The 14,962-nt window shown below is 48.1% G+C and overlaps 1 protein-coding gene across 1 annotated transcript in view; it reads right to left on the bottom strand.

Moving 5' to 3' along the window:
• LOC122530312 (protein dachsous) overlaps positions 1–12,823 on the bottom strand; it is a 281,900-nt gene extending 269,077 nt beyond the window's left edge. Inside the window, exon 1 of the mRNA XM_043657148.1 lies at positions 10,226–12,823. Coding sequence (XP_043513083.1) covers positions 10,226–11,920 — 1,695 coding nt within the window. The 5' untranslated portion in view covers positions 11,921–12,823. The remainder of the gene's footprint in view (positions 1–10,225) is intronic.
• Between the last annotated feature and the right edge of the window lie 2,139 nt (positions 12,824–14,962).

Consider the following 14,962-nt stretch of genomic DNA (forward strand, 5'->3'; position numbering starts at 1 on the left):
GAGAACGAACCACGAATCCTAGTTTTCTACGGCTGAACAGCGACCAAATCGAACACCGAGCGCCGATCTGCCACAGCGAAACAACCATGGAAACGTGCTCGATCGAAAGATGATCGTGCACCGAAAGATAAAAGATCCGCGAATCGATTATAGTGGCATAGTACCAGTGTCAATTACAAAATTTGGGTAAATGCTTTCGCTGCATTTGTATTTTTATACAATATCTCGCTGTATATTAACGAAAGCTATATATTTCGCAAAATACTATAAAATAGGGAAAGAAATCACTGTTGGATGTTGGAAGATAAATTTATTTCACACGCAGAACCGGTTCAAAATGTACATTCTTCACCTCTTTAAGAGAGAGGCCAATCCCTGAGACACTCAAATATTAAACAATTTTTTCTTTTGCTACTCTATACCATGCAGTTATGCACCGTGTTTATTCTTCGTCGTTTTCACCTGTTTCTATTGTCACATTTATCCATCTCATTTACTTATATTTGTCTGTCTTCATCTCACTTATCTTATGATCTAGGTGATCCTTGTTACTCTTTTGTACTTGTTCTTTTTCCCCGTATATTTAAATAAATTAAATTAAATTTCATCCAGTAGCATGCACAGGTAACAGAGATATTTGATCTCGAAATAACTCTATCGAAACGATTGTCAAAATTTGTACACAAGCAAATTCATTTAACATCATTAAAAAATAAAGTGCTTGAACTACTAAACTAATCCACTGCTGCTAAACTGCTAAACTAACTACAAGTGAATGTTTAAACGTAGAAACTAATAAAATGAACCACTCGTTTCGACGATACGTGTTACCGCTAATCTGCGCGGAGATGAAATCAACAATATCGACGGAACTCGAAATCGTAGGACTGTCGAAAATCGACAAGTATGACTACACAGCGTATATATGTACATAACAAGTAATGTACATATATAGCAATGTATATAGCTTAAGAATCTCTCGAGGCATTTGGCGACTCGGTACGCGTACGCGAATAACTCTTTCGCATCGGCTTCTATCCGGACGTCGTTCGAGAGAACCGATAAGTCGAGTTACCGAAGAAGAGATCGTATCGATCGAACGGCGTAACGACGAATTTCCGTGGAAGGGAAGAGATGATTAAAAAACTCGGGGAAGAAGGAGGCAACGAAGGCGGCAGGAGAGATGATTGGTGGAGAGTGAGAAGAGAGGCGCGGATCCTATCGGAAAGTAATTACCGGGCCGGTCGTGCGGTCGTAATTAATCAAATTCCGCGTAGGGATGACGCGACGAAAACGAATCGGCCTCAGGCCAGGGGAATCCATTAGCGAAACACGCGTGTCTCGCGTGTATTATTTCACGCGGCTCCACGAAGCGAACCAACCAACCAACCAACCAACCAACACACCAACGAATCAACGAATCGGCCAACCAACGACCTATCGAACGCGTAGTTGCCGCTGCATTAGCCCGACATTAGCTTCCACGTGACGCACGATCCCTCGATCTTACACCTTACCCGGCTAATTGTGCGAGCCACTCTCCTCCGTTCAGGAGGAGAGCCGTGACGGATCGACGGGTCAATCGAGGTCGTCACTCGGCCCATCTCACCGACTCTGCCTCTTCGCTGGCAATCTGCGCCCTCGTCTTCCTACAGATTTTCTCAAGTCTTTTCAAACACGGAAGAAACGACCGCTTATCTAGCGGCTCGACTGGAATTGATGATTCGCTTACTCTTCCGCCACTCGGTCCACCGAAATCTTTCGCGCCTTTCAACTGATACAGTTCTTCTACCAGTTTCCGTTTAAAAATGGACTTTTCGAGTATTCCACGCGGGAAATTCTGTGAATTCTGTTATTTCTCATTGTCATTGCCTTTAAAAAGTCTGTATTATCGCGTATCATCCGACTGAGAATGTAAACAATTTCCCCGTCCATTCTAATTTTCTACTTCACCTCTCAAGATTTTAGTTGCGCCAGAAGAGTCGAAGAGGAAAAAGAAAATATCCAGAACAAGTATCGATAATCGCGAGCGAAATCACGGCAGGTGTAAAACGCGCGGCAAACCAGGATCGATTTTTAACATCGTCTTTTTTTTCTTTCTTTTCCTTTCTTTCCCCTCTCGTTCACGGGGAACGACATTCCCCGTATAATTTACTATCTTCGTAGGCTAGCCAGCGTCGGCCAGCCAGCAAGCGAGCTAGCTCGACGGTCTAACTGTCGGTCTGTCGGTGGAAGGAACGCGTCGCACTTGCGCGCACGGTTTTCCAACGTTGCTGGCGAACGAGCTGAACCACCACGGTCTCTATCCGCGAAGAAGTGCGAGAGTCTGGAGCGCGTATGCACTTTCCCGGTGCAACGGTCGCACCAAGCGCATTGGAAAGTGCGGCTCGCACGCAGTATCCCTGTTGGCCCGTTTTCACGATTGGTTACCGGGCTTATAGTTGGCACCGATCTGCCTACCGAGCGTTCGCTTTCTCTCCCGACGCCTCGGCGCATATATGCCTCCGTAAATATACGTGCGCTTATCCTCGGCTTCCCTTTCGTCCCGCGCGCTCGTTTCGCTCGATCGTTTCGTTAACCGTGGAAGAAACGTGACCGACAGCCTACGGCTCTCCGATCGAGGTCGGCCGATCGATCGGATTTCTCGTACCGAGCGTACATATTCCGGCGAGCATCTCGAAAATCCAGCCAGCTGGCTGACCGAGAGTCTCACCTTCAAGGAAGTTTCAATTGCACTTTAATTGTGTCAGATGCAAGCCATCAGCCTTCGGATACTATATAGATTTTGTATCAATGTTTTCTGCAGATTGTGCTGATCAAACTATCAACTCTTTTACGTAGTATCCACGATAACTTGTCTTGTTTTAATACGTTGAACATTTCCCGCCAACGTTTGAATATTTCCGACGCTTTCTTTTTAAGAAAAAGAAAACTTTTCTTAGTTCTAAATGATATATAAAAAAAAATGAATTATAAGATACCAAGAGGGTTGAGAAGAAACATTAGAGTCCTCTTATTATCGTTTCTTGCAAGCTCTAACCTGCAAGAATGGTACTCCTTCGTTGCATAATGATCACGACTGTACGACTATGACTTTCTTGTATAATATCAAAATCTTAGAAGGGCGTAAGATTACCGGCGAAATTTACTCTCTTCTCGAAGAAGATCACAAGTAAACTGCGGATTTTTATGCGTTTATAAGAAATTTAATGATGCAAAAAAGATACACATTCTATATGATACATGTAAATATATGAAATAAATAAACGAGAAAAATTTCTATTACAGGTTTCACTCCTTCGGTGCTGTTTATAAAAAATACGAAGCTGCATAAAAATCTGCATTCTAGTCGTACGTAATGAAATTAACAATCCGCGTCTAATAAGCCTCATAAATATTTATGTGCCTTCCTATTCGGTTAGACGTCACGTAGCATCCTACTCCTCTAGGTTCACTGACTCTAACCCTGTTACAAGAGTTTATAACACAGCCATCAAGTGCAACAACAATATCGATCTTTTTGTGCTTCTGCAAGAAGGTAGTTAACGAAGCCTTGATCGCATCGACATTGTTTGACGTTCAAGATATTCATCCTACATTATTTCGTCTAATTTGAACACGATGTACCTCTTGTACTTCATAAAGGGATCTCTTTTGCCATTAATCAGTTGAATTAGAATTGAAATTGAAGTTGCAGTAAGTTCACGTGAGAAATATTCAACTTTTTAATTGTAACTGGCTCTTGTCGTCGTGTAATTTATTAATTGTGTAACTTATTAACAATACAATTGCGCGTTTTCGCGTGTATTGTTCAAAACTAGAATGATGATGATCTAATTCGTTATATCACATAAAAATGTATAAAAATGTACATCAGCCACATGTATACTTTTACTATAATTTTGTAGAAAGTCAGACGAAATAATCATCAAATAATGAAAATTGAAATATCCATAAGAACGTGGAAAAATTTTCTTCATAACTATTATAGATCCACCATCCTTTTGAAGTCTATAGCCTCTTCTTTATAGGAATCCCTTGTGCGATTTTTGTTTCATTATTTTAGCGAACATTAAAACTTCACGAAATCTTAACGTTCTACTAAAATAGTAAAAAAAAAAAAATCGTACAGCGAATTTTAAGGCCTCGTTGTAAAGAGACAATTGTCAAGACCATGATGGATCAAACTATGAAAGAAATTTTTTAATCTTTCACACACATGTAGAAGATTAAACACGTATTGATTTCCGAGAAAAAGATATTCTCAATTTCCCATCCGCTACGTGATGTAAAATCATCTTCGAAACGAACGAACTCGCGAAACACTGTGAAAATGAAAGTATCGCGCTTTCGAAACCAAGCGGATTATTATGCAATCAGTTTAAATTATCGATACATTTTTCGTTGATAAAATTCAAAACACTTCGCGAGAAGACAGTTCTAAGCAAAAATGTCCAAAAGAGTTTCAAGAGAGAGGCGACAAAGAATTTCGACAACGATCCCCGAGTAAAAGTACAATCAGTCGTTCCTTTTGCGCCCGGCAGGGCTACGTGCACGGTGTCCGCGCTTTGGCATGCAGCACGAAATCCAAGGCACAGAATCGTCGTCGCCGATATCGCTCTCTGAATCGACAATCAAAAGCTGCGTGTGCAGTTATGCGCCGGGAATCGACGCGCACCTCCTCCTTTCGAGGCACGACAGTTCCAAGGGGAAAACCAGTCATCGCCGGAGAAAGCAACATTTCTCGCGACTGTAAAACCTCGCCACGCGATAGATTATTGAGCCGATTAAACGATTGCACGCGTATCGCGCGTATTATCACGTCCTCTGGCAAAGATCTCGCAAGACGCGTGAAAACGAAAATCCTCGAGTCAATGGAGAGTCGCTAGAACAGCGATGTTGTTCGATCGCGTAATCATCGTGGCGAAGATGAGCCGTGTGATTTGATAAATTAAATATATTGTAAAACTGTGAGAAAAACCGTGAGAAAGACAATAACTAGGAATAAAAATGTTTCTACCAGCAAAGATAAAACACACCAACGACTAAAATTCGGTCAATTGTCGCAATAAATACGAATATAAATATAAAATAAATATAATATAAATATATTAAATAAATATTAAAATAATATAAATAATATATTAAATAATATAATAAAAGTAAATATAATATAAATATATTCTAATATAAACATTTTTTTTATAAGGATTCATTTTAATAACAGGCGGTTAAATTATTTATTTTTCTCCCCATCTATTGTACATTATTTTCTATGTGAATCACTATATGAATCACTATAAGACGTCCTATCTAATTTTAAATTAATAATTGCGTCATGATAATACAATTTCTGAAAATCTATATAACCCTTTACTGCCTCATGCTCCTGATATACTGCAAAGGGAAATTTATTTCCATCTACCAACTCGATACTGAACGAAACATAAACTCCAATTGAAAGATCATTCAAAAATTAACGAGACAAACTGTCTGAGCATCTTTTAATTCTGTTTCATAAACAATCCGCTAGCTAACAACTGATTTGTTCAATTACAATGTTCCCTGCAAATATGAATTTGGAATATGCAGCTTCCTATTATATTTCGGTTCCTCTGAGATTCTGCCTGTTCGACGGGATTCGCGAGCCGACAAGCAAGACGTCGATCTCGCGTCAACCACGTAAAATATTCAACAATCAGAAAAGCACACGGGCATCGAGGCAACTAGAGTTTCTCATAGGGCGTATAATACATACGCGAAGAAGCGTATGCAGGCTCACAATGGGGGTTCCGTCATCGTGTTCATCGGCATGCGACTTGCCCTTCGTAGTCGTTCTTGTTAGGTTACAAAACACCGTAAGGTAGCCGCTGCGAGAATCTCCTATACTCGACGGAAACCGCGAGGACGTATGGCCGTGCGATCGTCTCGTAGCTCACCACCCACTAACGGAAGAGGAGAAACGTTGAGTAATCCAGGGACACACGAGAAACTTGATAACCAACGTGTCCGTTCGTTTCTCCCAGCCGGTTGCATTCGCAGCTACGAGGAAATAACTACGATTCCCTGTACGATGCCCCGACGATCTCGTTTCCCCCGTTGTCACACGATTAACTCACGAATCCCGTTCTTCCTCCCGATCGATGCCCGATCTCGTCCCCCGCAGATGCCTCCCGTGGTTGTTAACCACGTCGACGACTTTCTAACGTTATCGAGCCACGCGATCCGCAAAGGTAACTCATCGCATTTCCATCGCCAGCCATTTTCTCTATTATTCCAGAAACGGGCAACTGAATTGAACAAGGTTGTTACGCGCCGGGTTGTTACGCAATATCGCGGGTCGCCAGACATAGAGAGAAAAATCGCGAACGAAAACACGTCGAGCGGTTTCTTACGATTGTCCGATTGTTTCCGTTGCCTTCGCAACAATGAAGGATTTCTGACGTATATGTATGTACGTCGACGAGCGAAAATCTCTCGTTTAAGCAGCCGCGACGTATTAAAAGAAAAGGCGAGGCTCGCGTTCGCGGGCAATTAAAAAGCAGGAGCGGAGAAAAAGGTAGGGGTGCACGCTTATGACTGGATACAATTCCAGAACACGTAGGATAAAAGGGGTAAAAGAGAAGAGTAGCATGTCGGCGTTCGTAGCGCGGCAGTGGTATAGAACGGGTGATTGCAATGTAGCACGATGCGAGAACGGAGAGCGCGGTGGCTGCACCGACCGGTGCACGCGAATGCATATACATATATCTCTGCCTCGTCGTTGCACTCGGGAATGCGGTCTATAGCGCGTAGGATCGAGAGCGGACGAGCGAGGAGAGCGCAGCCGGAGAAACAAGAAGAAAGACGACGACGACGACGACGACGACGACGGTCGGACAGAGAGGTGAAGAAAGAGCGAGAAGAGTCCGAGGGACGGTCGAGAGCGCGGGCGCGAGCGCGAAACATTCTGAGCCGAAGAGAAAAGAAGAGAAGAGAAGAGAAGAGAAAATGAGAGAAGAGAAGAGAAGAGAAAATGAGAGAAAGAGAGGGAAGGAGAGCGTGCACAGCAGTCGTAAACGGCAACAATTGCTGCGGGCGTTGCCACTCGAAAGCTCGAGTGCCTAATGCCAGATGTCAGACGGTGGTTAGAGTCATTACGGTCATCACTTTGTACCGCGATACACGATGTGTACCACCGGCCGATGCACCGTCGTCGTCGCGCGCGCGGAGTGCATCTTCTGCCCTCTTCGGAAACGCGATCCGTCCGCCGATGCAACTTGGCCATCTTCTAGCCTCCTCCGTTTGCAGACGTGTCGTACCCGTTTAGATTATCGATCCTGATCGAGTCGCGTGGCGATACTCTCGGCTGGCGAAATGTATCGGAACACAGCGGTAGCAGAGTGCCTGCTGGCAACACTATTTCCCTTCTCGTCCGTCCTTGAGGGAAAGGTTGGACGCAAAGTCGAACAAAAGACTCCGCGGTTTAATGATCCTCGGTTGCCAGTTAGGACGTATAGTGGACGTATAATGGAAGGCTTGCACGAAGATGAATCGGAACCCGTGACCCGCCACGTAGTACAGAAAGACGGATACTCGGCCAATGGAGGCGAGTAGTTTTGCGCACGAACGCGCACCGTCTCTCGCTAGCGCACACGTAGAAGGGGGCAAACCCGCCAACACGGCAGAATCCGACGATCGAAAATCGAACTAATCGCTAAACATTTAAACTACTTCGTGCGAGGATGATTTAAACGAGAAGCAGGCGAATCGTCAACGAACGATCGTTGATTGACAGAAGGGGAAGACGAAAGAACGAAAAAAGGGGTGAGTCTCGGTGTGGGAAACGCGAGAAGATTTGACTCGCGCCATCTCGGCGGAGTACTTTTGAAACTCGTTTTCGGACTATGTAGCGCGAACGTACGTACATACAAATGTATGTATGTATGTATGTATGTCTGGTCTCTCCTCGTTCGCCGTTCGAACCGAGTGAAGAAACAAGACAAACAGGGGATAGAGAGGAGAGACACACGATGTTACGAGAGAAGGTGAGCGAGCGAGAGGAGAGAAAGCGAAGAATCAAAGGGGTGGAGCCGTGGTACGAAAAGGGGATGGAGCGAAAAGAAGCGGCCGGTTCGGGCTCGAGAGACCGGGTGGGAGAGGCCGACGAAAAATCTGTAATTATAATAATTACAGCCGTGCGGCCAACAATTATAAATCATCATTGAACTAGGCAACGAAACACCGATAAAATATATATCGTACGAAAGTTTGGAGCAGTCATTACAATCCGTTGGTCGCTGGTGTACGCGCACGCGTGTCAGACCGCCTACCGGATACACCACGCTCGGTGCACACTCGGCCGCACCACCCAATTGAAAAATGTACTTGTTCGTTCCTCTCAATTTCCATCGGCATTCGACATTCGCCGCTTCTCCGCTGAACGCGGATGACAATCCAATCGGAGAAAAAAGAAGGCACGCGTTTCGCTCGGCCAGATGGACGGCCGTTCGTGTGGGAGAGAGGAGATCTTTTTCTTCCGCATCAGCGAGCATCCTTCTCCCACTATCTTCTGCTTTCTCTCTCTCTCTCTCTCTCTCTCTCTCTTTGTCTTTATCTATGTCATTCGCGTCTCTCGAAGTCTGCACAACCCACGGATCTTATGAATGACTGCTTGCCTCATCGCAACAGCAACGATTACCACGCGATTGTATTACAGATCGCAGGGAATCGTCACGCTCGATATTAAACGCGTAAGAGTGGCGCGGTTCGAACGCCGAGTACTTGGAAATTTCGGTCGAGCGGAAGAAATGGGTTACCGCGGTCATTGGTTAGACAGGCCGCAGGAACGTGTAACAACTTCGTTATCGTACGCGAACGACAGTGCAAGTATAATGTTACTTTCGACGATTACGCGAAGCGTAAGACGATCGTCCTTAAAAGGGGTCAACAGATAAGGTATGCGCTCGGTCTCGTCCTCGCGTGAGCGACCGAGCGCGTAATCCCCTTTCGTGGCCACGATCGTCGGACGTCGTCGGTCGGTCTCAAATTTCAGGAACGCGCGACACGTTCGCGCCTCGCGAATGCCTGGTACCTCGAAATTAGTTTACCTACATCTGCCAGAAGTCTAGGAAACGGGAGATAGTCTGAGAATAAGATCCGCTAGCTGATCGGAGCATCAGCGAGCACACGGCGCGGTAGGAACGTACCGATCGCAAGCACGCTCGGCTCGTAAAGCAACCACCGGTGTCGAGAGCAACTTGTTCTCGGCCTAACACCGCTTCGGGGAAGAGCATCTCGCCGCTGCCACAAAGAAAACTCTCGCAACAGGTTTCCCTGCGCGAGTGGAACCCGCGTCCCTGGCACGTGTGTTCATCGAACGTTCGCCGCTACTAGCCAGCTACTAGCGTGCTTTTCCCCGACAAATATTCGTCAAACATTCGTGAAACACTGTTGCAGCACATTTTCTCGTTCACTTTCCTGTGCGCGTTCTCTCGTCGTATTCCGGGTGGCGACTAGAACGCGAGTCGCATGTCGACTCGATAAACACGCACGCGGATTTATTTCGGTTTCACAGTCTGTCTATCGTCCGACAGACTGGAATCGCTAATCCTCGAATCACGATCCAACAAGCGATCCAACACAGAACGTCGATCGATTACGTATCGTCGGAGGAATATTTTTTACAATGTACGCGGTTCCCTGCTAATTGCCAGAGGGAAGGCGCGGAGAAAACCTCTCGAAACACGGCGCGGTACCAATTACATTGCGAGTTTCCCAGCGTATGTACGTATAACGTGGATACGTGGCTCGCGGCGCTGCCCTTTCAGCCGGTTCGCACATTTACCAGAAACCTTTAACAACGCGGACGATCGACACCGGCGAAACGTTCGGCCGTCTTGTGCAACGATTAAATGCGAAATCTACCAGGAAGAATCGTGTCGCTTTCGCCGGTCAAACCGGCAGACGCACCGTCCCATTCGCGCTATTAATTCGCCTGCCGCGTAACAATCTGCCGCTGATCGGTCTGATGATGGATCAATTAGGAGGCTTCGTCCGTCGAACGATCGACGAACGTCAATCTCTCGGTAGTGGTACGTACGTAAGTCTCTGCTTTGAACACGAGAGACGTGACTGTCGTAGTTAATCGTAGGACGACACGTTCTTCGCGGCTTGTCGCCGGAAGTTACGCAACGCGATACGATGCGACGCGTGCAAACAAATAGGCAGAGGAATTCTCTCTCACCTTGAGAAAGCAGTGTCCAACGGGCATATCCTCGGGTACGGTGGCGTTGTACAGCGGTTTCTCGAAGATCGGCTCGTTGTCGTTGAGATCGTGGACGGTGACGCGAACTGTCGCACTACTACTTAACGGCGGACGACCGGAATCGGTGGCGATAACCACTAGAATTGGCGCAGGATCAGCTTCACAGTCGACGTGAGTCCGCGTGGATATCAAACCGGTGGTTTCGTCGATGGTGAACCACGTGGAATTAAAAATAGAGTACTTGATGGCGGAGTTGGCACCTTCGTCGAGGTCCGTAGCAGTCACTTTCAAAACCGGGGTACCCGGCTCCGAGGCTTCGAGCAAATGGGCCTCGTACATTTCTCGGCCGAATTTCGGGGCGTTGTCGTTTACATCCGTGACGAGAAGACGAAACGTTCGGACGGCTCGCAACGGAGGTGTGCCAGCGTCGGTCGCTTCCACCGAAAGATCGTAAACGGGCTTCTCCTCGCGATCCAGCGGCCTCTCAACAACCACTAGGTATATGATGTTGTCTCTGGTGGCCAGGCCAAAGTGTCCTTCGCCACCGGTCAACGTGACAGTAGCGTTCGAATACTCAGTCCTCGAGTCCGGATCGCTCACCGATATCCTGGCGACGAATTCTCCTGGCTGGGCGCTCTCGCTGATCTTGGGCGTTGCGTCGTCCGAGAGGAAGATCACTGTGATGGCCGGTTGATTGTCGTTTACGTCGGTTACACGGACCGAGAGGAACGCACTCGCCTCGAGAGGCTGGGCGCCGCGATCCCGCGCAACGATCACCAGTTCGTGCCGCTCTTTCGATTCAAAGTCCAACGCCTTGTTCACGTAAACCATGCCGGTTTCCGGATCGATGCGAAACATCTCCTCGCGATCCGATTGCCTCCGATTGATGGAATACTCGATTCGGCCGTTGTCGCCAGCGTCGCTGTCCGTCGCATTCACCTCCAACACCGACGTGCCGACGGTCGCATTCTCCGGTATGCTGGCCACATACCTCGTCTGATTGAAAATCGGCGGATTGTCGTTCACGTCCTGCACAGTCACATTCACGTGCAGCCTCGTGCGAAGCGGCGGAGCACCGCCGTCCAACGCCTCTATCACCAGATGATACCGAGAACGAGCCTCGCGATCCAACGATCCGGAATTTTGCAGATCCAGATATAAAACACCGTCGCGACCACGATGCTGCGACAGTCTAAACGCATCCCCGTGATTTCCGGACACGATCTCGTAACGTTGCGTCGAGTATTGGCCGAGATCGGGATCCTTAGCGGGCGGCAAGGCTCGTTTCGCATCGCGAGGCGAATTCTCCGGGAACTCGACGTCCACGTGGTCCACAGGAAACGTCGGCGCATTGTCGTTCTCGTCGAGAACCTTCACCACCACCTGAATGTTCTGCGGCAGAGCGACCAAGCTGTAGGACGGTCTAGTCTCGCGATCCAATGGCACTTTTGTCCTTATCTCGCCGGTCGCGTGATCCACTATCAAATCTGAATCAACCGCCGACCCGGAAACCGACACGATCAAATACGGCGGGCTATCGGCGTCGATGAAACCCACCCTGGTTCCTGGTCGAGCATTCTCCGAGACCTCCAAGTATCTTACGAGCTCAGACCGTGCGCCCGGGGCGAGAACAATCGCTCCCAGGACGAGGAACAGTAGTAGCAGGTGCCGCATCCTGGGGCCTCCACAACCGCCGCCGCCACCACCACCTTCGCCTCCGCCGTCCTTCGCTATTATCTGGATCTTTCCATTCCTGAACGATCGATCGTTAGAGGACGCGGCGGCACCGTTCGATACCTCCTAATATTCTTCATGCGGCCACGAAATTTCCCTTTCTCTCTTTCTCTCTCTCTCTCTCTCTCTCTCTCTCTCTTCGGCGTTCCTTGCCGACAATCAGCGTCTTGTACGCGCGTCCGTTGTTAAAAATCCGGCGGAGGAAAACGCGTGTACGCGATCAAACGGCACATTAATCACCCACTAGCAGCACCAGCACCAACCACAATCACGTTTTACCTTGGTCGTTCCTCTCGTAAACACTTCCACTTCTAAGAGTTGCGTTCGACTGTTGCGTTGCGTTCGCGCCTGTATCCCACAGAGGCTATAATACCACAACCAGCCGAACGTCTCTGCAAAGGTGACTGCGCTAGATTAAAAACATGCCGTTGGCCAGACCAGCGCGCGATACCTCCCCGTGGAAATTCCTTCGGTGGATGCGAGCTTATCCGACCTCGTTCTACGTTGTTCTCCGTCTTCTTTCCTCCTCCCACCGTCTTTTCCACCACTCGCGTTCTTCCTCCTTTCGTTCTAGCACCGCGCAACACCCTCTCTCTCCCTATCGCTCCTATTCCTTTCTCTGTCTCTCTCCGTAGCGAGCCGTGGTATCCGCGCTGTCCTCACCTTTGCTGGAATATCTTCGCCTCGAGATATCGTACATTCCTCGCGTTAGATTCACGTCCGATAACTCGACGATCAACACGACCGGTCGCGAACCCGGCGCGATCGTTTCGCGTCTGGTACGCCCTTCATCTCTCTCTCTCTCTCTCTCTCTCTCTCTCTCTCTCTCTCTCTCTCTCTCTCNTCTCTCTCTGTCTCTCTCTCTCTCTCTCTCTCTCTCCCTCTCTTCCTTTCTTTTCCTTCTCTCTTAGCTTCCGTCGGGTTTCCACCAAAAGTTCGCTCCTCGCGCTCGCGCGATTTGCGGATTCGCGGTTTGATCTTTATACCGCCAACGGTCCTGCGCTACTTCCTTCCATTCTCATTTTTCTCGATTCATGTATCGTAAGCTCATTTCCTTCTCCTTCTCCTCTATCGACTTCCGAATTTGAGGAATCTTGTACTCGCGTCGAAACGACACCAGTTGCGGTTGGTCCTTCCTCGAAAAATTGTCACGCGCGCGACACGCTACTGCTACTTGGACGATGACGACGAATCACGAACCACGAAACGCGATGCGACGCCACGACGCGCGATAAGAAAAAGAATGTTGCGAGATGCGCTGGAACGACGAGCTTATACGAATGCACGACTCGATACGACCTTCTCGGTCGCGTATCGTAGGACGTTTACTCCATCGTAGTCTCCTTTCGCCTCGATACACTCCTCTGCCTTGGCTGCCTGTTTATATGCTCGATCCGAATCAATAGCGAGCCGCTTCGAAATCGTACGCACACGCGATCGAGCCGACGCGATGCACAACGCGATGCTCGCGACGAATTTAGTTAGCCTCAAGCGTGATTTACGTTCAGGCCGAAAGGGCAGCGGCGAGAAGCAAACGAAGCACGAGGTGTTACGTTCTTGGGCCCAGCGTCCGTTCCGCGCGGCTTCGAGGTTAGGCATGCACTGACATGGCGGCACCTGCAAGGCCTACCCTTCCCCTGACTTGCTGGACTCGGCTGACTCGATCAGGGGGACCCGGCTGGGCCCGAACGGCGGCCATCTTGGAGAGGGGAGAGGTAGTACGGCCGGCTCCGATATACCGGGGCCTCAGCATTCAGCTCGCTTCGCGGCACCGAGCAGCTAGACTATACCAAACTCTGCTTGCTTGCTTGCTTGCTTGCCTGCCTGTTTGCTAGCATGCTTGCCTGCCTGCTTACTTTCCTGCTTACTTGCAAGCATACTTGCCAGCTTACTTGGAAGCTTACTTGGCAGCTTATTTTGCTGCTTACTTGCCCGCTTATCTACTTGCTCGCTCTCTGCCTGCCTGCCTGCCTGCTTGCGTTTGCTCTCCTGCCTGTTCACTCGCATGCCCGCTTGGTTGCGCCTCTTTCTGTCTGTCTTTCTCTTTTCCCCTCCAGTTTCTCCCTCTTTCTCTCCTGCTCTTTCTACATCACGGTCCTGCTCCTTTCTCTCGGTATTTCCTCCTCTTTCTCTCACCTCGCAGACTTCTCATCTCTCTGCTCGTTTAGCTCGTTCACCACCATCCAACCTACCTGAGCGCCCGGTATGCGAAGAACCGACTTACCATCGGCGCTCATTCCGCGCTCACCCCTACGAGCCTCTTCTACGCCTGTGCCAAAGGTCCTGGAATTTCGTGACGTGACGAGAAAGATTCCGGATAGTTTGCATGCTGAGTACGGACTTTCGTTTTTTGTACTGAAAACGTTGAAATGCGACGGACGAGCTGACGCTTCGTTCGACAGAACAACGATTTTATTTTGCTAACTATGCCACGCTCTGTCGAGCATAGCGCAAGTTTCTTTTCATTTCTCGATACACGAATTGGTACGCGCGGCACAGATATCATCATGTTCTTCGATAAATTTGATTAGATCACGCGGAATTGTAGCCCTTATGTTCTTAAGAACATAAAATTTGCATCTTTTGAAACGGCGAAATTTTGACAATCTGTCAACGTGTGAAGGCAAGAGAACGATGTTGCTTTTCGGAGTAGTCGCAATAGATTTTGATTATACACGCTTTGAAATGTTCCACATTGAAATGTTCCATTGGAAGAGTAAATCGGCGGTAGATACGCAAGACGAGTGATAAATTCTCGTGTTAATAATTCCATACATCGCCGATGACATCACTCGTGACGCGGTTGGTGCTGTCAAGAATCCAAAAGCTCGGCCCTTCTTAATAAAAACCGGACAAATTAACAAACTCCTCATATGGGCACGCGTTGGAATTTCATATGCGCCAAGAATTCAGATTAGCGCGCAGCTAACTCGCAGCTCTGATATCTCGTGACGTTCACCGAGCAGGGAACTCTGCTATCTG

This window comes from Frieseomelitta varia, unplaced genomic scaffold (assembly GCF_011392965.1).
Source record: "Frieseomelitta varia isolate USP_RPSP 00005682 unplaced genomic scaffold, Fvar_1.2 scaffold_338, whole genome shotgun sequence".
NCBI lineage: Eukaryota > Metazoa > Arthropoda > Insecta > Hymenoptera > Apidae > Frieseomelitta > Frieseomelitta varia.